Source organism: Lepisma saccharinum, chromosome 21, assembly GCF_977018435.1.
Source record: "Lepisma saccharinum chromosome 21, izLepSacc3.1, whole genome shotgun sequence".
Classification (NCBI taxonomy): Eukaryota; Metazoa; Arthropoda; class Insecta; order Zygentoma; family Lepismatidae; genus Lepisma; species Lepisma saccharinum.
In genome coordinates this window covers 57,688,640-57,712,656 of record NC_139249.1, presented here as the reverse complement: position 1 = coordinate 57,712,656, position 24,017 = coordinate 57,688,640, and the positions used below count along the sequence as shown (strand labels likewise).

General features: G+C 37.7%; 1 protein-coding gene across 2 annotated transcripts in view; it reads left to right on the top strand.

The window, feature by feature from the left end:
• The window catches only part of Mms19 (MMS19 nucleotide excision repair protein), a 316,830-nt gene that overhangs the window by 98,226 nt on the left and 194,587 nt on the right, over window positions 1-24,017 (top strand). For both annotated transcript variants that reach the window (XM_083142473.1, XM_083142472.1), the window contains exons 5-7: window positions 7,977-8,138; window positions 14,129-14,345; window positions 17,900-18,012. In XM_083142473.1, the coding sequence (XP_082998599.1) occupies window positions 7,977-8,138; window positions 14,129-14,345; window positions 17,900-18,012 (492 nt within the window). The remainder of the gene's footprint in view (window positions 1-7,976; window positions 8,139-14,128; window positions 14,346-17,899; window positions 18,013-24,017) is intronic.

Below are 24,017 nucleotides of genomic sequence, written 5' to 3'. Positions count from 1 at the left end.
TAAATTGAAGAGATTTTCTCGGTCAATCAGCCAGGTGATTTCCGGAAAGACTTCCGAGAGCTAATGTCACTCCCATCTTCAGGGAATAAAGTGCAGAGATAAGTCAGGGTGACGTTATATGTATTTGGTGTGGGAGGTGTCCGGTGTAGGTGGCAGGCCAATCAGATGGCGTTTCTCCGATGTCCGTGCTCCCAGTCGACTTGTCGCTAACCAGGCTGGGTCCAGTTCGAGTCCCGTGTCCCTGTTCAGGTTGTCCTTTTCCCCGTGTATGGCTATTGCTTCTTTGATGAGACGGTCCCAGTAATTTGATGATTTATTGATGATCTGGGTGGTTGTGAAATCAATTCTATGGCCCTCCTGGATTGAATGTTCTGCTGACCCTAATTTTTCGGGATGAAAATTCCTTAGTAGGTTTCCTGTATGCACTGTCCTAAGGTCCCGTCTGGTTTGCGTGTGATGAGAGTGTCCAGGAATGGAAGGCTGACGATCTCTGTCTCCATGGTGAATTTGATGTTCTGGTGCTGGTTGTTGAGGTGATTCAGGAATGTTTGTAGTGCTGCTTCACCGTGCAGCCAGATGACAAAGGTGTCATGTACATATCTGTAAAATGCGGAAGGTTTCTGTAGAGCTGAACAGAGTTACTAGTGTTCAAAGTTCTCCATGAAGAAATTGGCTATTGTTGGTGAGAGCGGGGATCCCATTGCCACTCCGTCGGTCTGTTCATAGTACTTGTCCTTGTAGCTGAAGTATGTTGAAGTCAGGGTATGTTTGAAGAGGCTAATGATATCTGGTGCGAAATGTTTCTCCAACAGTGTTAAAGAATCTTGAAGCGGCACTTTGGTGAAGAGCGATACTACGTCAAAGCTGACTAGAAGGTCTCCGGGAGAAGTTCTGATGTTCTGAAATTTCATTTTATTTTCTTTCTAAAAATATTACCACATTCTTTTTTTTTATAAACATTTTTTGCCTGTGACGGTGTGACATCATGCACATGTAGCATTATGGAACAATGCAAGGGCTATGCAAATTATCATAAATAGATTCTTCAAACTAAAATTTGTTTCAGAAATGAAGTACTAGAATAATTCAGAGCTGAAACTATAGAAACAATGAATGAGACAATTAGAATTAATTTAGTTTTCTTATGGTATAATACTGTATCATAGTGAAACTAAATTAAGTAGAAACACCACACATAAAATCCCACTTGTACTATAAAAAATAATAGGTTGGATACAATAAGTTACTTAAAAGGCATGAAACTAATGTTTGTGTTAATAATTCAAAAGTCTACATGGTTTACCCTTTAATTTCCACATGATACTTTCAATAAAAATTAATTAACCGTGTTTGTTTATTTTCACATGCTACTACAGTGGGATCTGTTTCAGGCTTGACCAAGATTCGAACCTAAGTTTCTAGCATACTTTGTCATTGCTATACCAACTGTGCTGCTGAGCTCAGTTTGTAGAGTATTTTTCTGTATAGTACATATCGTGTGTGTGCCAAATATTTAGGTAATTTACAACTCTATGCCACACAGTGATCCAGAATAGCAAGAAAGTAAAGTAAAGTGCTCCCCTGTACCTTGGACCATGCCATAAAGGCATACTAAGAACTGTTCATGTTTTATCCCCTTACTGAAAAGTATAAATTTTTATTTTTACTGACTTTTTTGCAATTCTGGGCACCTGGGGGTTAAAGGTGGCCAGGCTGTGCTGCTGATCGATCACATCACCCTTGTCTTCGGCCATGATAAAGAAAGTGTGGGACCCTAACTCCACACCCCTATACAACTAAATGCGATAGGAAACTGCCAGAGAATTTTATCTTTAAATTGATTATTAATTGTTGTTTTTGGTCACAAAATGACCGTTTGTGAAAATGGAATTTTCCTACTATATTTTGTACTTATTTTTAAGACTTGTAGCAATTTTTTTTTTTCGCCGGACCCTACATTTGTGCTAGGTAGCCTCAGAACTTCCCATTACTATACACAGAAAAAGAACGCACATTTGAATTAAAATAAAATATAATGTTTTAATTTCGACTTGAAAAGTTATCTTGAGTTAACATAGATTTCGCTGCTATTTCCTGTGATGATTTCTAAAGCAATGGATACTTTAAATGATTGTGAATGCGGCACAGGAGAAAAGTGCTGTCACTTTTTGCTAATTTAGTTTCTTTGTGAATGCATGCTGTGTTTTTTATTTGTCACCATGCAGCTTTCTATTGAACATGAACTTGGGTGTGTGTGCTGTGAAATTGGAGTTCCCTGATTACAGTTTCAGCTGATGCTCAATTCACATATCAGCAGTGCAGTGTAACAGTGATTTATCCATATCAAGCACAACCAGGGCTGATTTGGTAGTTCAGTTGGTATAGCAATGATGCAATATGCCAGAGACCCAGGTTTGACTCCTGGTAAGCCTGCATATTTCACTGAAATCCAAACATTATGGTAAGGTGAAAGACATATGTTGACAAAAGTAGTGTCTTCAATATTGATGGTATGTATGCAACAATTGCAAATAATGTTTTTATATATTGAGAGAATCCAAGCCTGAGTACAGAAGACAAAAATACAATTTATATTAAGTAAGTTCTTTTTTTTTTTTTTAACCTTTTTTAAGTTCTTTGTTTAAACTTTAAAATTTTATGGTGTACATATAAGTGCTTGAAATGTCATGTCTCTTACAGCTGGAGTGGAGTATATTCTCTAGTTAGTTTTGGTGAAAAAAATATAAGTAACTTTGATAAGTGATTTCATAATAAACACTATTTGGTCCTTTAAACTTAAATTAACTGCTTGCCTTACAAATTCATTTTTTAAATCCCATTTCTTTGTTCTATATTGTATACTCATTACTAAGAATACATATTTTACCTGAAATATAGCTAAGTTGATAGAATATATATATGTATATATATATATATTTTATTATCCTGAGTTAACTGAGGCTACACACACATGCATGAAAAGTGTTCATATTGTAACGATACAATATGGGCCCTGTGCCCCAAGCACTAACGTTAGGGGTTATGTAACTCAGACGTCTGGGCGTAGAGCTGAAAGAGAATGCAATATTATCTAGGTAGAGTCTTAATACTAAATAGGAGAACCTGTAAGGTGTAGACATAATTAGGTGCATAAGTAATGATTAACAATAACAAGGTTTATTATAGATAACAGATGTGGCTGATATATGAAGAATATCCCAAACTATGTGTTAAGGGAAAGGAGCTGAAATGAAAGAAGGGTTAGGTGTCCGGTGTAGGTGGCAGGCCAATCAGATGGCGTTTCTCCGATGTCCGTGCTCCCAGTCGACTTGTCGCTAACCAGGCTGGGTCCAGTTCGAGTCCCGTGTCCCTGTTCAGGTTGTCCTTTTCCCCGTGTATGGCTATTGCTTCTTTGATGAGACGGTCCCAGTAATTTGATGATTTATTGATGATCTGGGTGGTTGTGAAATCAATTCTATGGCCCTCCTGGATTGAATGTTCTGCTGACCCTAATTTTTCGGGATGAAAATTCCTTAGTAGGTTTCCTGTATGCACTGTCCTAAGGTCCCGTCTGGTTTGCGTGTGATGAGAGTGTCCAGGAATGGAAGGCTGACGATCTCTGTCTCCATGGTGAATTTGATGTTCTGGTGCTGGTTGTTGAGGTGATTCAGGAATGTTTGTAGTGCTGCTTCACCGTGCAGCCAGATGACAAAGGTGTCATGTACATATCTGTAAAATGCGGAAGGTTTCTGTAGAGCTGAACAGAGTTACTAGTGTTCAAAGTTCTCCATGAAGAAATTGGCTATTGTTGGTGAGAGCGGGGATCCCATTGCCACTCCGTCGGTCTGTTCATAGTACTTGTCCTTGTAGCTGAAGTATGTTGAAGTCAGGGTATGTTTGAAGAGGCTAATGATATCTGGTGCGAAATGTTTCTCCAACAGTGTTAAAGAATCTTGAAGCGGCACTTTGGTGAAGAGCGATACTACGTCAAAGCTGACTAGAAGGTCTCCGGGAGAAGTTCTGATGTTCTGAAATTTCATTTTATTTTCTTTCTAAAAATATTACCACATTCTTTTTTTTTATAAACATTTTTTGCCTGTGACGGTGTGACATCATGCACATGTAGCATTATGGAACAATGCAAGGGCTATGCAAATTATCATAAATAGATTCTTCAAACTAAAATTTGTTTCAGAAATGAAGTACTAGAATAATTCAGAGCTGAAACTATAGAAACAATGAATGAAACAATTAGAATTAATTTAGTTTTCTTATGGTATAATACTGTATCATAGTGAAACTAAATTAAGTAGAAACACCACACATAAAATCCCACTTGTACTATAAAAAATAATAGGTTGGATACAATAAGTTACTTAAAAGGCATGAAACTAATGTTTGTGTTAATAATTCAAAAGTCTACATGGTTTACCCTTTAATTTCCACATGATACTTTCAATAAAAATTAATTAACCGTGTTTGTTTATTTTCACATGCTACTACAGTGGGATCTGTTTCAGGCTTGACCAAGATTCGAACCTAAGTTTCTAGCATACTTTGTCATTGCTATACCAACTGTGCTGCTGAGCTCAGTTTGTAGAGTATTTTTCTGTATAGTACATATCGTGTGTGTGCCAAATATTTAGGTAATTTACAACTCTATGCCACACAGTGATCCAGAATAGCAAGAAAGTAAAGTAAAGTGCTCCCCTGTACCTTGGACCATGCCATAAAGGCATACTAAGAACTGTTCATGTTTTATCCCCTTACTGAAAAGTATAAATTTTTATTTTTACTGACTTTTTTGCAATTCTGGGCACCTGGGGGTTAAAGGTGGCCAGGCTGTGCTGCTGATCGATCACATCACCCTTGTCTTCGGCCATGATAAAGAAAGTGTGGGACCCTAACTCCACACCCCTATACAACTAAATGCGATAGGAAACTGCCAGAGAATTTTATCTTTAAATTGATTATTAATTGTTGTTTTTGGTCACAAAATGACCGTTTGTGAAAATGGAATTTTCCTACTATATTTTGTACTTATTTTTAAGACTTGTAGCAATTTTTTTTTTTCGCCGGACCCTACATTTGTGCTAGGTAGCCTCAGAACTTCCCATTACTATACACAGAAAAAGAACGCACATTTGAATTAAAATAAAATATAATGTTTTAATTTCGACTTGAAAAGTTATCTTGAGTTAACATAGATTTCGCTGCTATTTCCTGTGATGATTTCTAAAGCAATGGATACTTTAAATGATTGTGAATGCGGCACAGGAGAAAAGTGCTGTCACTTTTTGCTAATTTAGTTTCTTTGTGAATGCATGCTGTGTTTTTTATTTGTCACCATGCAGCTTTCTATTGAACATGAACTTGGGTGTGTGTGCTGTGAAATTGGAGTTCCCTGATTACAGTTTCAGCTGATGCTCAATTCACATATCAGCAGTGCAGTGTAACAGTGATTTATCCATATCAAGCACAACCAGGGCTGATTTGGTAGTTCAGTTGGTATAGCAATGATGCAATATGCCAGAGACCCAGGTTTGACTCCTGGTAAGCCTGCATATTTCACTGAAATCCAAACATTATGGTAAGGTGAAAGACATATGTTGACAAAAGTAGTGTCTTCAATATTGATGGTATGTATGCAACAATTGCAAATAATGTTTTTATATATTGAGAGAATCCAAGCCTGAGTACAGAAGACAAAAATACAATTTATATTAAGTAAGTTCTTTTTTTTTTTTTTAACCTTTTTTAAGTTCTTTGTTTAAACTTTAAAATTTTATGGTGTACATATAAGTGCTTGAAATGTCATGTCTCTTACAGCTGGAGTGGAGTATATTCTCTAGTTAGTTTTGGTGAAAAAAATATAAGTAACTTTGATAAGTGATTTCATAATAAACACTATTTGGTCCTTTAAACTTAAATTAACTGCTTGCCTTACAAATTCATTTTTTAAATCCCATTTCTTTGTTCTATATTGTATACTCATTACTAAGAATACATATTTTACCTGAAATATAGCTAAGTTGATAGAATATATATATGTATATATATATATATTTTATTATCCTGAGTTAACTGAGGCTACACACACATGCATGAAAAGTGTTCATATTGTAACGATACAATATGGGCCCTGTGCCCCAAGCACTAACGTTAGGGGTTATGTAACTCAGACGTCTGGGCGTAGAGCTGAAAGAGAATGCAATATTATCTAGGTAGAGTCTTAATACTAAATAGGAGAACCTGTAAGGTGTAGACATAATTAGGTGCATAAGTAATGATTAACAATAACAAGGTTTATTATAGATAACAGATGTGGCTGATATATGAAGAATATCCCAAACTATGTGTTAAGGGAAAGGAGCTGAAATGAAAGAAGGGTTAGATTAGCGATACTTAGTGATCTTGAAGTGAAGATCCTTGTCCATCTTCTAAGTGACTGAAGACAGCCTGGACTTGGCTGGGTGGATAGCCATCTTGGGTCAGAGATTGGACAGCGCCTCCGGCCGTAATTCAGATCTGTTGGTCGACTACCACACCTCTAGTCTTGTGACTAGGGCTTATATACTTCAGGTGTGGCCGAAACAACCTTATGCAGGGTTATTTCTGTTACCTCGTGTCGTCAGGAAGTGCAGAAGGTCAGGGAGGGATGGACAGAGGACTGACTGTCCTTGCATCGTGTCTTCGGTCGTTCGCATGTGGTGTCCTCACATGTGGGACTCTCCGCACGTGGAGTAACTGATCGTATCTGGTTCCTAGAAACCTTTTCAGTAACCACAGCTTTCCTGTTGTTGCTGACCTTACTTCACCAAGGGTAGCACATGCATGTGGACTGAAGACAGGCACGATAAGATCGATCCACAGTGCCTTGAGTGCTTCCTGTTGAAAACCGCCCCCAAATCCAAGTTTACAGAAAGTCATGCACGTACAGAAACTTGCACGTTACAATATTTCATGAACATAATGTAAGATAACTTACATTAACAAAAAGTTCATAATTTACTGCATCTAAATATTGTATATATGAAATGAAAGTTTAAACAATTCAGTTCACTCACTTATAAACATTATATATACACACATACTTAATGAACAAATTTTATTATCCTGAGTATACTTGGGCTAATGAAGGATATAAATTTTTATCATTATAATAAACGTAAACTTAAATGTTGTACACATGTTTTTAAAATCTTACAAATTGCAGATCTGATTCTGAAATTATTAAATATTAAATAGGCACAGTGAAGCATTTGGGGGATGTTGTAATCTGGGCAGTAGTAATGTGATTCAGTGCCACTCTTCTTGCCTTTGGCATCTCTCACTCTGCTACATATTCCAAGCATCAAGCTGAGTAAGGTGCTGCTTCCAGGTGGACATTTACTGTATTATGTGGCAGAGAGCCACAGAGAGAGAGATTGTACGGGATAAAAAAAATGGAATGAGAAAATGTTGTTTGGTCCAATTATACTCAGAATAATATAAAAAGTGCACCTACTGCCTGCCCAAGTTTACTCGAGATAATAAGGCAAGTTGTTATCAAGATTTTGTTGCAAAATATATAACAGAATAATTTATTGCATTATTTCAGATGTAATATGATTTCATATATTTATGTTGTTCTTATTTAGTTGGCCGCGGTGGCTCAGTCGGTAACGCGTCTGACTACCATGCTAAAGGTCCCGGGTTCGATCCCTGGCTGGTTCAAATCCGGGAACTTTTCTAACGTTGGAAGCGGCCCCGGCTACCACCCAGCGTCGAATAACATGGGTACGGGGGGAAACTCTGGGGGATAAAGGTGGTCAGGGGCGTGATGCTGATCACATCACCCCCACTTACGACCGGATCAAGAAAGTGTGGGGCGTTACCCCCACACCCCCTATACGCCTTCATGGCATGGTGCTATGCACAGGGGAGCACTTTACTTTTTTCACTTTTTTATGTTGTTCTTATTTCATCATTTTCAGCCTCCTCATGAGAAGTATACTATCACCCGGGAAGACCTAGCCAGCAATCTACAAAATTGTTTAGTTGCATCTCCAGCCTTTTGCGAATTCTGCATTCCACTTCTCTTAGAAAAATTAGATTCCTCATTGAAAACAGCTAAACTGGATTCTTTAAGACTTCTGGTGAGTGCTTTAATTCTTGTGTTATGATCTTTTTAGTGATCTTTCCAAAGAGAATTCATTTTATAAAGAGAAATATATTGTTGTGTTAATAGTTATATGGATAGAAATTACCATTGGTTGATTGACCATTTAAAAAAAAGATATATTTTTTTTTCTAAACACTGTGCAAGGGTAGTTTAAACCGGAATTATTTTTCTAAAACTCGATGTCTTGTAAAAATGGTGAAAAAAGACACCAACCTTAAAATGTAGCTTGGAATGTGCCGAAGACAAAAAATAAAACTCGATGTCTTGTAAAAATGGTGAAAAAAGGCACCGACCTTAAAATGTAGCTTGGAATGTGCTGAAAACAATGTTTTTTGCCCAAGGTTTCTATCATTTTTCTTAGCTGAGTTACCATAATTATCACAACTATCTGCAAAGGCAAAAATGACGCAAGTCATGAAACAAAAATGGCCACCATTTTTAGAGGACATCAAGTTTTAGAAAATAATGCCTGTTTTTAACTGCCCTTGCATAGTGGTTAAAACAACAAAACTATGAACCTGGTGGAGGCCCATAGTGGTTCGGATCCCACTTTAAGCTGTAGGTCCAGTCCCAGTTAGCCTTACTCTGCATAAAGTGGACTTAAAACACCAACTCAATCAATCAATCAACAAACTATGAAAATTTTTAAAAATGGTCAAGCAACCGGTGCTGGACCATTCGGTATGGATTGACTCAAGAGTCAGTCTCACGTATGATGTTCTGTGTTCTACAATTAGCAAAGTGTGAATCCATTGTGCAAGTGCAACGCAAAATTCGAACCTTCTGTCATGGTCACCAGGGTGCAATGCCCATATTTACTGTGACTTGTACGGCTGCATATGCACAACACAGGCAAGCCTAGAACTGTTTCAGGTCTTGAAGAGTAGCAGGTATACTGTTTTTTGAGAGAGTGCCCAGATTTTCTGAGTTCTAGGATACGCTCGACATTTTCATTAGACGTGGGCGACCAGTGCTTTTCCTTTTGCACATGCAACCATCTTCGACAAATTTCTTAATGCTACTCGTAAATCTACTTATGATGATGCAGCTGTTTGTCGAATCTTTGGCTGAATTCACGTTGCACTTGCACAATGGATTCACACTTCACAAATTGTAGCATGCAAAATACCTTTTACTGTGGTGTCATTTACCTGCAATGAGAAAAAGAGTGCCATTGTTAGTGCACGAACAAAAGCAATTGTCCTACAACAAAACTTTGAACCTTAATCTATCCAATGATGTGCATACAGACTCGTAGCCAGGAATTCTTAGTAGGGGGGGGGGGGGGCAAAGTCAATCCTAGAGGGGGCAAATTTTTAATATATTGTGTTGCATTGACAGATATAGCAAGGTACAGAGAGGCACTTGCCCCACCCCCTCCTACAAAAGTAATAAGTAACAGGAAAGGGATGTTATCTTGAAACTCAAACGAACAATAAAAGTTCAAGCAACATCAAATAGCAATATTTCGAGTATAACCTTTCGGACTACCAAAGAATACAAAGATAAAGTTTAACATAAATAGGCTAATCGGGACTGTATCTACTTTATATTTACAGGTCAATAATGTTAACAGATGATTAATATGTACCAACAACTTTGGGCTTCTCTGCAGAACTGATTAAGGAAGTCATTTATAAATTGTGCTTCATAATGTTTCCCACTAGTTTCCAGTATGGAAGATTTTTACGCACAAACGAATCTAACGAGAATCCAACAACACCATTGTGTTGTGTTATGGCAAGAAAAATCGAATTAATTAAATAAGAATGGTTACATATTATCTAGACTTTGATGAATTGTGTAAAAAATTGTAATACAATTTTTATAGGCCTACTTGCTAAAACATTGAAATATGGGTCTCTTACTCCACCATGGATGCTATTTGCTTCAAATGAAAGACTCTTGCATCACTACAGACAATGTTTGCCTACTGTTACGTTAACCATTTTGCAAAATATTGTGTTGTTGAAATACATGTGTTTGACACCCGACAAACAAATAGGAATCCCTTGATTGATCAATGACTTCTTGGATTACAGTGTCATCATTAATGTTTCATATCAAGTTTTATAGAGGGAAATTTTGTATCCTCTTTACATTATGAAAAATACCATTGGCGTAGCGTTATAGTATGCCCGTACGCCCGGCGTTCCCAGATTTAATATTTATAAAATGCGTAAATGCTGTAAATATAAAGTAAATCTTGACTAATTTCATATATATCTGACCTTCATGGCATTATAATAGCTATTTCTCGCGATCCGCGTGCAACGCTCCACTAACAACACTCGTTCTAGCATTTTTTTAAATGCCTTTCCTGACCGTACGCCGAGCAGGTTCGGTCGTACGCCGAGCAGGTTCGGCGTACAGGACCCTATATTCCTTGCTGCCTTTCTGGAGGGAAAGCTTGGATCTCTAAAGCAAGCGCCCAAATGCTCTCTCTTACGCCCGCGTACGGAGCAGAGGGCTATGTGATTGGTTCACGTGACCCTTCCTGCCTTCTGAAGCAGACGACAGCGGTAGAATTTCCACCCGGTTCTTCGCGCTCGTGCCACTCGTGCTATGTGTTGCTACAATACACAATATTGACTGACGTAACTTTACCAAACCGAAATATAGCACTTCTTAATGGCCACTGCATTGTATAATTTATCGCACAAACAGCGATGTGGATTAAAAACTAAAAGATCAACACAGTTTTTGTCAAATAAGTTGCTGAAGTCCTCTTGGTAGAAGTTCAGCCTGTGGCTGCCCTACCACTTAATAATAATAAAAAAATAATAGTTTTGCGGGTTATTATTTTTTAGTTATTATGTAACTGCTTAATATTGTGTCAATGGAAATGTTTAGCATTCATTTGAAAACTCTTAACATCGAATGGTCTCTGGACAAAATTATTTTAAAATGTTTATCAACATTCTCAAGACGTAATAAACAGTGGTCTGAATTACTAATCGGCACTGTTATGTTAGTAGAGTGTACGATAGTTGGATCATCCGCCCACCTCCGTGTCAGAGTGTTTTGCACAGCGCGCCAAGACGACAGAGGCCCGTGATTCGAATCCCGGTGTGAGCACGGGTGTTCTTTGTGAGTGTCCCTTCATCAATATCATCATCACTCATATTCATATTCGCGATTAACCAAAAGTGGTAGAAAAGCGAAGTAAAATAAACCAAATCAATCATTAGTTGGATCATTCACAACAATGACGTCTACTGTTGTCCAGAGGCTTGTGATTCACGTAGGTTTTATAATGATTTGTGTCATGCCGAAAGGTATAAAACACCAGAGTTCAAAACATTTGTTGCATAGTGAGGCATCTAATTTTCTAGCTAAAATCTGCATGGATAATAAACAGTGGTCTGAATTACTAATCGGCACTGTTATGTTAGTAGAGTGTACGATAGTTGGACCATCCGCCCACCTCCGTGTCAGAGTGTTTTGCACAGCGCGCCAAGACGACAGAGGCCCGTGATTCGAATCCCGGGGTGAGCACGGGTGTTCTTTGTGAGTGTCTCTTCATCAATATCATCATCACTCATATTCATATTCGCGATTAACCAAAAGTGGTAGAAAAGCGAAGTAAAATAAACCAAATCAATCATTAGTTGGATCATTCACAACAATGACGTCTATTGTTGTCCAGAGGCTTGTGATTCACGTAGGTTTTATAATGATTTGTGTCATGCCGAAAGGTATAAAACACCAGAGTTCAAAACATTTGTTGCATAGTGAGGCATCTAATTTTCTAGCTAAAAACTGCATGGATGATGATGCTTTATTGCAAACCCAGCTGACTTCAGGCAAATAAACAACACCTGTGGCGACTAATTCCATAAGTAAATTATTAACCAAAAAAGGGCCGACCTTTCCTTCGGACTTGGCGTTCCCACCCGAAATGCCCATGCTACGCCACTGAAAAATACCTTCCGTAATGACTATTGTACGAAACCGAACTATATGAGCCCTCCTTCGCCTTACCCCATTTCTGCGGCACGAGGTCTCTGGGCCGCTTATCGTCACCACTTTTTGAGCAGAAGCGTACAAACCCCAAACATCAGTTTCTTTATACTGATACTCTTCTCAGTCACTATTTACTTGTCTAATTCTACTTTCGATGTTACAAGCAATCGAAATATGGCATCTTCTGTTCTTAATGTATGCAATACCATTGATAGCTTCGCAGTTGCAAATGGAATAAATTTTTACTGCCATTTAAAATTCTGAGAGCAATATATAACATAATATGGAAACGATATCATGCAAACAGTAAGGGTTGAAACTTAAATTTTTTTTTATAAAATGGATATCATAACACACACCTATGTTGCTTATCATATTTCATGCGTTTGCGTAGAGAAATGATTCATAAGATTTGAAATTGATATTTACATTCCATAAGATGCTTAGTGTAACTCTTATCAAACTACAAATTTTATAGTTTTCTAACCGAAATAATAAATGTGAAACACTATCACATTTTCATCATGTTCGATAATAATTTGAGCCAGTAAGCTGTCCCACATCTTTCATTAGCCGACCTTTATCATAACACACTACGAAGCCAGGAGGTTTCAGGTTCGAGCCTGGGCATGAGTGTTGTTTGTGAGCAGACGCGAACCACAAATTTTTATCTGGAGAGGGGGTCAAGTACCATGACAAACGTGCCAATAATAATAATAATATTAATATAGTGGTGGTAGTGGTAGTAATAATAGTAGCATTAAAATATGTTATTATCGTCGTAAATCATGCAAAAGAGGATAGAAGTCGGTGCTAAAGCATTTGTTTTTCAACAAATTATGTGAAATATTAGTCTAACACGTCCAATTTCATATTAGCTAGTAATGGAAAACAAGCACGCAAGCTGTATTTTTCAATGACAGAATATGCATGACGGGCATTATTCTTTTTGTGCATATGACACGTACAGTATAACTTCCATGTACACTTCATTCAGATCGTTTTGGCTCCCAAGGCTGACTTCCGCGCGCCCCCTAGCTATGGCTCTGAACTTGGACTATATGAATAGTAGGTAATTTGTTTGCGAGCGAAGCGAGCAGGAAAATTTTACGAAATGTACTTTTATTTGTATAAAATTTGAAATCGAAGGTGCAATTGCCCCTCTGTGCCCCCTGCAAGTGCCCTTAGCCATCTGGAAGAAAAGTGCAAGAAAGACTTGAAAATTAATTCCATCTCGAGTATCCATTTGTCCTGCTGTTCTTAGATTCTGCTAGTCATGTTTCTTTACTTCAATGTTTGCCCCCCCCCCCCCCCCCAGATTGGACTTCCGTCCAAGATTGGGGGGACAATGTCCCTGCCACCCTGTGGTTACAACACTGTTTGTGAGTGTCTCTTCATCAATTTCATGTCATCACTCATTGTCACGATTAGCTAGATGTGGCAGAAAAGCAACGCTAAGTAACAAAAATCAAATATCCGCTCCCTCTCTCTCTATCACATGAATCACTATTACCAAAAGGTAGACTTGAGAAACAAAAAATTATGCAGTTCAAACCTCATAGCAACACATCCAAGAAAAACATCCAAACGCATTAGGCACCTTTAATACAAGACTACTCAAATTGTCACAACTGTCCTATATACTGAAAATTGTGAAATCATTTCCCGAAGTCTGAAACTGGAAGGGAATTCTTTCTCCCCAATCCTGATACAACATTATACGGAATCCACCTTCATAAATCACAAAATCAATAAATGTTTTTGTTATGTTACTAGAGTAATACAGAATATAATTGTAAAGATTAGTGAGAATTCCAGGTAGGAATATGTTCTGTATCTTTCGCAGGGGGGGGCAAGGCAGGCTCTCAGGGGGGGCAGTTGCCCCCCCCCCCCCTGCGCCCCTCTAGCTACGGGCCTGTGTGCATATTATGTTTCTGTCATGTATTGTTTGTTTCAAATAACATTTTGAAACCTGCTCCTTCTTTTTGACTAATTTAGAAAGTTGCCTGTCAAGAATTTGAGCTTTCAATATTGAAGTCTCATGTCAAGGATATATGGAGTGCAATCCAAAGTGAAGTCTGCTCAGGCGTTGATGAAGACGTGAAAGTTCTAGCATTGTCTGCATTGAGAGAACTAGTACATGCATTTTCTTTGGCTCCTTTGAAGACTGGTCAGGTTCATCCCTTAGATGAGTTCCTCGCACAAGTTGTATGCGGTGAGTGGTAATCTTATAGTTCAGACCTGGAAGTTGAGATTGTCAAAAATAACATAAAAAATGTAACGATTACAGTACAATACAGTCTCCAGTTAAATCATGGTTGCATTGTTGTTGTTTAATTTATTTATATTATAAGAATAACACATCCATAATGGCTAGTTTTCAGAGATTGTATCTCGCAAACTAATATCATTGAAAGCTATAAGTTCTTGGTTATCTTGAAAGGGTCATTTGATTTGTGAGGCTGTATGTAAATGGAGACTGAGTTGTGTATTTAGAAATCTCTCCCTGTTAATTTTGTTGAGGTGCAGTTTTTTTTATGCATATTTGCCTGTGGTGCCTTATCAGTGAATGGAGTCCAGCTGTATCATAGTAATAACTCCCAGCATCAACAGCAACACAATACTGTCTACCCAAGAAGTGTTGGTAATGCCGACATCAGCTCTCTGAAATTAATTGTTTTTAGGAAATAATCAATTTCTACTAAGTGTACAGACCCTTCTTTTCTGCACTATTTCATCAAAATTTTCGGACAAAAACCCGTAACTCATCTTATTTTCTTATTATACAGGATGTCTACAAATGATTGGAGCAATTTCATGATGTTACTGTACGCATATTATTGAACTTTGATTCCACATCATATCCGTAAACTCATGTCTCATCTCCTGTTACAATGTTCTTGAGAAAGTTTTCTTCCGCATTTGCATTTGCAAGCAGTTACTGACAGATTTAAACTCGATTTTGCTTCTGGTCATCTGTCAAGAAGCGCAGAACGAATTTTGCACTGACGTGATGCATGTCAAGTTTTTCAGTCAGGATTTTATGGCAGGATCCAACACTTAATCAAACTTCTTCAGCAACCTCATGGACAGTTGAACGATGATTTTCACGAATCACAGTGCGAACAATAACATTTTGGTTGTCTATTGATGTGGAAGGTCGTCCAGCCCTTGGATCTTCGGGAATGGAACTCCTGCCCTCCTTAAAGAAGTTTCCGTAAAGGTTTTCCAAAGTTTTATACAAAATTTCACACACACGCGTTGTTCCTCCCGACTCTTTCATTGTTGCTATGTCACTAATCTGACGAGCCGCTTGTGCACGACCTCACTCAATTGGCTGCTACTCAACAACTAATGCATAGATTGCAACCCAGTAAAAGGCGATCTCTTACCAAGATATGCCGCTAGGTGCGCACGGTAGCCGGATCACGCCATCTGCAACCGTTGGCGGGCTATTATAAAAGTTCAGTCTTTTTTTTTTTTTTTTAACAAACCTCGTATGTCTGAAGCATTGACATGACAACATGGAAGAGCTTCAAGCAGTGATCCTTCTCCCCTCCCCCTCCTTCCTTCTTTCTTCCTGCAACTTGCCCCGGGAAGTTTTGATAAGACTTGTTCAGCGCCGCTCAACCACCTGTTCATCTCCCCCTTCCCCTCCCTTCCATTATAAACCGGTGGGAGGGCTGTCTGTAAGTAATGGGCAGCTTGCAATTGGCGCCAAATGTTTCCTCTCGTTGCACCAGAGCTATGACTGACTCATTCACTCTGAAGGGAAGAAAAACGGCATTGTTTTGAATCTCCTCTCCAAAGGTTGTTTTGTTTTGACGATTAGGAAACTCGAGTACCAGACACAAAGTGAGGAGTTAGAAAAAGACAAGCTAATTTTTTTCCTTGTTCTGTCTTCTGATAAACACCTTGAACACACACAGCATTGCAGGAAGGAAATGCACATGATGCTAAGAATAATATAATCACCGCTTTTCTTTGGAACCATTCACGTGCTGAAAATAAATCATGCAATATTAAACATTGACGGAAAGACAAAAAGAAAAAAAAAGAAGAAAGGAAAAACATTATTTAAGGGGAAACTATTGGTGGAAGGGGTGTTTACTCTCTCTCTGCAAGACTTCTAACAATAAATCGTCAATTAACATGGATGTAAGTAACAATCAGTGGCATGCCCAAAGGGGAGTGATGGGGGTCATAAGCCTCTCTCCCTCTGGCCAGTATTTCTAAAAAAAAGAAAAAGAACGTCAAAGGCAGGAAAATATGGCAAAGTTAGGGCTGACTACTGTAAAAAGTATACGTAACCCCATTCCCCCTTTCTTAAATCCTGCGCATCACTGATAATTTATTGCGATGTCTAAAAATGCGTAAGTTTGACATAGCTTGTTTTGTTCACTTCTTGCTGTTGGGCTGATCGGGACAATACATATGCAGCTCAAAGTGGAATCTGATCCATTCTGCACGTCTTCAGGACACTTTGATTACAGTATATAAAGATGCTTGGCATCCAGCTATAAATGATCACCCCCCCCCTTCCAATTACCCAGGACTTCTAAAAATAACAAGTAATTACCAATTTACAAAGTAAACTGATATCTCACATGATCAGATGCATAAACTGAACCAAATAAATGGCAGTTAGAAGCATTTGTCCTACTTTCACAGGAGGTCTTGCTTTTGTCCTTAGAAATTCATTATCATAATTCTTTCCTGTTGTTAAATAATTTTTGATACAATACCCTAAAAAGTCTATCGTGTAGTCATTTCTTACTGACACTTAAGTTTCACCCCTTCCTTATGCTTTTCTGCTTTTTACGTTTCCGCTTTTTACGTTTTCCCGCATTTTATGTTTTTTATTTACGGGCCTCAGAAAAATGGAAAATCTGGGTTTGACTGTATGGAAATTATTATTGTTTTTCATTGCATTAAAGTTTAGATGTTTGTGAATGCATATAATTTGCACATTTCACCAAGTAAAGTCATTAGCATCCACAGAGTATGTGCTTCACAGGCAAATGAAGTCAAAATTTGCTACATTTTTAAAGTGCCACACACATAACGGACTTTTGTTAATGCTTTTTGTGCATTGAGCCTATGCCGTCATAATCATTTTTTTTCCATTTTTTTAAAAAACACCATAAAGTGCTTCATAATTCTAGGAAATCAGTTCCTTATGAATATTTTAATCCAATCATATGTCTAGAATGTTAAATTTTGTGTGTGAAATGTAACGAACGTAACAGTGGAATGGCCCAACTTTTTCTTCACGCACTGGAGGATGATCCGTTAGTTTTACCTTGCAGATGCATCCTGTAGCTGTGAACTGTTCATACCATCGCCTTATGGAATGGATATTTAATGAACTTCATTCTAAATCGTCATTGAACTGTTGTCACTGAGTGACGTGCATGAAATTCGAGGACATCATCGCATGCTTTCTCAGTGTTTGTTGCCATCTAAACTACTGCTGCGCTCTTGCTGCAGGAGACTGAAATATACAACACTTGCAACAGGAGAGACAACTTTGTGAGATACTTGTCCTCCAACATCAGATTCAAACAAATTATATCTAATACTGTAGTTATAAATAATATTTGTGTCAAAACAAGGTAGGAAAATGCACCTCACATCTTTCAGAAACATGAAGAATTAACATTGCAGCATGTTTTTTTTTCACATTTTGTGTGAAAACAAAATATGAATGCCTTTTACTTATAATCAGTTCTTCATTGCTCAAAGTTTACATTCAAAAATGTTTTTCAGAATTGCAAAGTCGTTTGGTTGAAGTACAGTTTCGATTGTTCCTTCCTTCAGTGGAATTACTGCAGAGCATCTCCCATGGTTGTGCTATTTCTTCGGAAAGAGTACTTAGAGAGGTAGGATAACAATTTTCATTTTATGTGTGCATAAAATTTACATTTATTGAAAGTAACATTCCACTCTGAATAGTACAGTGTAAAATTTGAAGGATAAAAATGGTGGGTTTGATGCATGTCACTTAGTAATATAGATTTTGCGTATTATATCAACATGTTGAAGGTGAAGAACGTGTATATTTTTCAGATACAATAACAGCTGGGGTGTTCTCAAAGAGTAATGAGTAATCTCGACTAAAATATCTTAAATGGTGTAACATTTAATCGTACCAAGTCTCTTGCTTTTATCAAAAAAGTCAACTATTTGGAACTTTGTCGCCAGATCGTGATAAAGACACATTTTTTTTGGTACCATTTGGAGTCACATTTTATTGTGTATCTTTCATTAAAATTTTAAAACATACCATATGTATGCATGTATAATAAACATGCGTGTACAATATGCACACTGGTTTTTTCCATGGAGAAAAGCAACAAACAATTATATCTCGTATGTAATGCGCAGTACACTTCAGCTTCAAGAAATGGCTTCCTTAGTTGTAGGTCATAAAACTGTTGCTCTGCTGATCAAGGGCAAATTACATCATACCTATTCAATTCGTACCTGTTGCTATGTGGACCAAGAGGAGAGTATTGTTTTGTGTATACAATAGCTCACCAACCCACGCCACCTCCCCCCCTCTTCCCCCATTGTGTTTAGCATCCCAAAGCTTTCACATCTGTTTATTCTGTAGTAGAAGAAAGCAAGATTAAAATTATGCGATGGATTTACAGTGTTCAGGAAGTTATTTTCTATTATTTCTCGCCCAACAAATACCGCTGATACACATCCTATGTGACAATCGGAGGTGCATTCTCAAATTCTGCCAGAACGGTATGGTGCCGCTTTTCTCGGTATTGCTAAATGTTTCATTACAATGTGCAAAAAATCATGAGAATGGCCGTTTCAGTTTTATGGTGTATTTTTGGAAATTTATTATTACTAAAGAAATCCAACCTGGTAATTTGTATTTGGCCCTGTTGATATATATTAGGTCAGTCAAAAAGTAAATACAATAATTTTTTTTATTTTTCACAGCAACAATAGAAAACGTACAATGCTATAATTTTCCAACATAGTCCCCCTGCACTTCAATACACTTGGTCCAACGTTCCACAAGCTTTCCAATATCCTGAGAGAAAAAGGTTGGCAGCAAGCCAGCTTCCTTCACCTGTTGATCTGTGTCGAATCGACAGCCTCTTAAAGCATCTTTAAGTGGACCAAACAGATGGTAATCTGATGGGGCGAGATCAGGACTGTATGCAGGATGCTCTAACACCTCGAAGCCCAGATTTTGAAGAGTTTGAGCGGAGTTGAAGATGGCATGGGGACGCGCGTTGTCATGCAACAAAAGAATGCCTTCTGACAATCGACCTCGTCGTTTGCTTCGAATTGCAGGCTTCAGTTTGTTTGAAAGCATATCACTGTATCGTCACCTGTTTATTGTTGTCCCCTTTTCCACATAATGTTCCATAATTACCCCTTCTGAGTCCCAAAAAAGTGTATCATTTTTCCTGCAGAGTGTTGATGCTTGACTTTTTTTTTCGCTTGAGATTCAGGGTGTTTCCATTCCATGCTCTGGCGTTTGCTCTCAGGTTCGAAGTGATGGATCCATGTTTCATCTCCAGTGATGATTCGTTTCAGAAAGCCTTCACCTTCGTTAGCATGTCCGTCCAATAATTGCTGACAGATTCTCACACGATTTCGCTTGTTCTCGTCAGTGAGTTGTTTAGGGACCCATCTCGCACAGACTTTGTGCATATGGTTTGCCACTTCATCAACAGTGACTCGTTGGTTATTCAGAACCAGCTCACGGACTTGCTCAATGTTGTCATCAGTAGTGGATGTGGCTGGATGACCTGCTCTTTCCTCGTCCTTCACACTTGTTCGACCGCTTTTGAACTTTTCAATCCACTGGTGAACACTTCGCAGCAGTAAAACATTGTCACCGTATTGTGCTGAAAGGCTTCTATGGATTTCAGCTCCTGGTACACCTTCAGACCACAAAAAACTGATTAAAGAACGCTGTTCTTCTGCGGTGCACACGGACAGTGGCGTAGCTATGTTTACTTGGCAACACTGCAGAGCAAACTGAAGTGATGATGCTGTAACCTTCCACAGGCAAAGACAACGATACTATCTATCGGCTTGCGAGCGCAGAAAGCTGTACAGCCAACCTACGGAAGAAAAGAAAAACATTGCATTTACTTTTTGACTAACCTAATACATGTTGTACGCAGTGACATAGTGAAAACATGCGTGGTTTTAATGTTGGCTCTCCGAATTATTCCATACATAACACGCACCACAGTTTTTGGGGGCAAAATTTTAGAAAAAATGGTGTGCATTATACATGAGTAAATATGGTATGTTGTAAAGCTCATAAATTAGGGTACAACTTTTATTCTAAACAGTTTCCTGTCATTTAGTTTAGCCCAATTTTACAAGGAAAAACTTTAAAAGGTAATAGAAAAATTACGCTTTTTAGAGATTATATTTTAAATTATAGAAAACCCACTGACATTAGCAAAAAATTACATTTTTTTAGCACATGTAATGAGGACAAAGACTAAACGAAGTTTATGATCATTAGTTATGGAGATATAGGTCAGGAACATTATAACAATAAATTAGCGCTGAGCTGATACCACCATTTGCCTGCCACATGCCTTTGTGTGCACAGTATACCACAGCTAATCTCGAGGGTTATGGCTTCTTTTCTTGAATGTAAATCGGAAAGCAGAGGTATATGCCAATGGATATAAGGATGAGAATCTACATTCTGAAACCTTCACAGTTACAAAGATGATATGCTTAAAATTCTCAATACAAAATGTTGTTATTATTCTTCTATGAAAGAGGTTGGCTTCTTCTTTCTTCTAATGGAATTGTCAACTTCTTCTTTTCCTACTGGAATGGTTAGGGTTACCAGATCACTGTAAGGGAAATGTAGGACATGCTGTCCCAAAATGTAGGACATTAAGTCAAAATGTAGGACGCAACACATTCTCAATAAATAATACATATTTCTATAGAACACGTTAGGAAGTAGTTGAAAAATGACACTTTTCAGTTTTTAAAATATTTCCCAACGAATGTTTAAATGCAAAATTTCAAAACTTGCAATCATACTACTTGATTTAAATGGTACTTCTCAGACGAGACAATTTTTATCAAAATTTCATGTTTTGTCAAACTATATATTGATGTTAGAGTGGACAGTCAAACTCGTTGAAATTATAGGGACCAATACCAAACATTTTACAGACTTTATGAAAAAATAATTCTCATTCATTAATTGCTTCCGTTTTCCAGTTTGTTTAATAGCAGGACAAACTTTATTTTTTTTTGTGCAATGACTGAATCAAAATAAATTTCACTATTGAGTTTGGAAGCGCAGTCCATAGACTTGTAATTTGCATGACTTCTTTCTGTTCCTTTTTTTCCTAATTAATATTATGTGACGCTCAAAATGTAGGACAAACTTTTGATATTTTTCAAATTCCTCCCGGACGCAGGACGTAAGGCTAAAATGTAGGACATGTCCGGGAAAATCCGGACGTCTGGTAACCCTAGGAATGGTCAACTTCTTCTTCTTCTAGGGAAGAGGTTGGCTTCTTCTTCTTTCTTCTATGACAGCATTAACTATTTCTTCTATCCTTCTGTACAACTATTAAATATCTCTTCTATTCTTCTGTAGAAGGATCATCTGTTTCTCCTATTCTTATGTACAATGATTAAATATCTCTTCTATTCTTCTGTAGAAGGATCATCTATTTCTTCTGTAGAAGGATTATCTATTTCTTCTCTTTCTCTTATATGGAAGGAATTAACTACTTCTTTTATTCCTATGTAGAAAATTAACTTCTTCTTTCTTCTATGAAAGATCAACTTCTTCTGCCATGAAGCCCAAATACCAATAGCAAGATTCAAATGTATTTTGGGGCGACAAATCTGAATATAGCGCCACAGAGCTAACGACCAAAGGGACAACTCAGGATCGCTAATGTAAGAGCGCTACCTATGGTCCAGTGTGACTAAAGTCTGTTAGCGCAACCATAGTGCTTTGGGGCGACAAATATTGATATAGTGCCAACCAAAAATCTAATGAGACGTTTACTTCTCGCCAGAGAGAAAAGACACTGTTTTGAATCTACATCTTGACTTCTTTACTCTCCTATATGTCTAATTCATGAGTATTTTGTTAATCATTATAATTCCTATATTATTTTATGTTTCTTATCCTATATTTACAATGATTTAATCTATACTCATTGTCTTTCATTTGTTTTGTTTAATATAATCACTTTCTGTCCCTTCTAATTTCATCAATCAATTTACTTTCCACCTTTCCGTCACGCTGCCACGTATTGTTGATTCCGCCAACTAATTCTCCCTATGTTAATCATTGGGTTCGGCTGACTAGGCACGTAACATGCCGATACTGATACCTTGAAGTGTTGCAGTAACACTTTAAAACCAGTGGATTATTACAAGTGTCCCTGCTTCAATTTCAAGTAAACAACATTCTTGTCATCTGTTTAACCTGAAGAGTGGAGACAAATGGACTTACAAATACAGAGGAACCTCGATTTTACGTTATTCAGGGAACCAAGCTGGAAAAAACTTAAAACGCAGGAAAATGTAAAATCGAGGAAAATTTCTTAACAATTTGCTATGTTGGGATCACCGAGATTGAATGTAAAATTCAGGATAATGTTAAATCGAGGAACTTAAGGTTCCACTGTATGCAAATACAGATATATTATAATAGTCATTTTGCTGGCTCTGTTTATTCCCTTCTGTCCATTATTCTCGGTCATTTGCAGTAAAAACTAGTTGCTGCAGTTTTGGTATGGACCAGCAGCCACACAAGAGACTCACACAGAAGGGTAGGAATCCACAACCCTCCCTCCCCTCCTTTCCCAAAAACTCCAGAATCAGCCCAGAAGGATGATAATGATGGTTTTGAAACCATCCACGTTCTTACCCCACGAGCTTGTGAGCAAGAATAGGCAATGAATGATTTTTTTTTATTTTCACATAGTGTTGATCACCATCAGTTATATGCCTTCAATGTCATGTTTGGGTGCAGCACTTTAGTCCTGCTTGTGACTTTGTCATCTGCTTCCGAAAAGGTTAAAACATTTCTCTGAAATCTACGTGAAACCTAGAGCAAATGAACCTTTGAAAAGGACAAATCTTGACAAATGTTGTTTTCTCTTCACTGCTTTACTAGCCACTCAAGATCATTGGTATCGGATGGTATTGGTGAAGAAAATACTTTCCATCGGTAACGGCTCAACTCTACAATAAATATATTCATATTCTGGGAAATAAGAGATGCAGTAGTAAATAATTACAGAGAAACTTAGTACTCATGGTTTCTGCAAAGCTGTTTTTAGTTTGTTCTATTAATTTCAGTGACCACTGCCACCATCCTCGTTGTTCATAATGCAACAAGTTCTAATGAGTGCTGGTTTCATTTGAAAACAAAACTTGTCTGTTAAGAAATTCCTAACTGAGCTTTTAAAACCAATAAATAAACAAATTATATAACTAGATTGTTGTCAGGGGATTAAAATCTCCATACCTTTCATAAATAAGCAAGATGATAGAGATAATTGGTTAAATCAGGTCTGGCAGCATCTGCCAAGCTCTTAGAGCAAATTCTTTACAAGCACTTTCCTTTTCACATATGAGCAGTGATCTCTCCTTATTAACATGGTTTCTTAAGTACAAAAATCTGTCTGTACCAACCTATCAGAAATCACTCTTTTATCGCAATCATGATGCCCAAGTACACTAGACTCTCGCTAATCCTGCCATTCCTTGCACCTATATAGGTGCCGGATTTGCGGAGGTGCCGGATTATTGAGAGGGTCGGAAATTACGTACTACTATGTAGTTTAAACACACAGGGACTATACAGGCTGTACTTTATTAAATCCAAAGACACTGTACA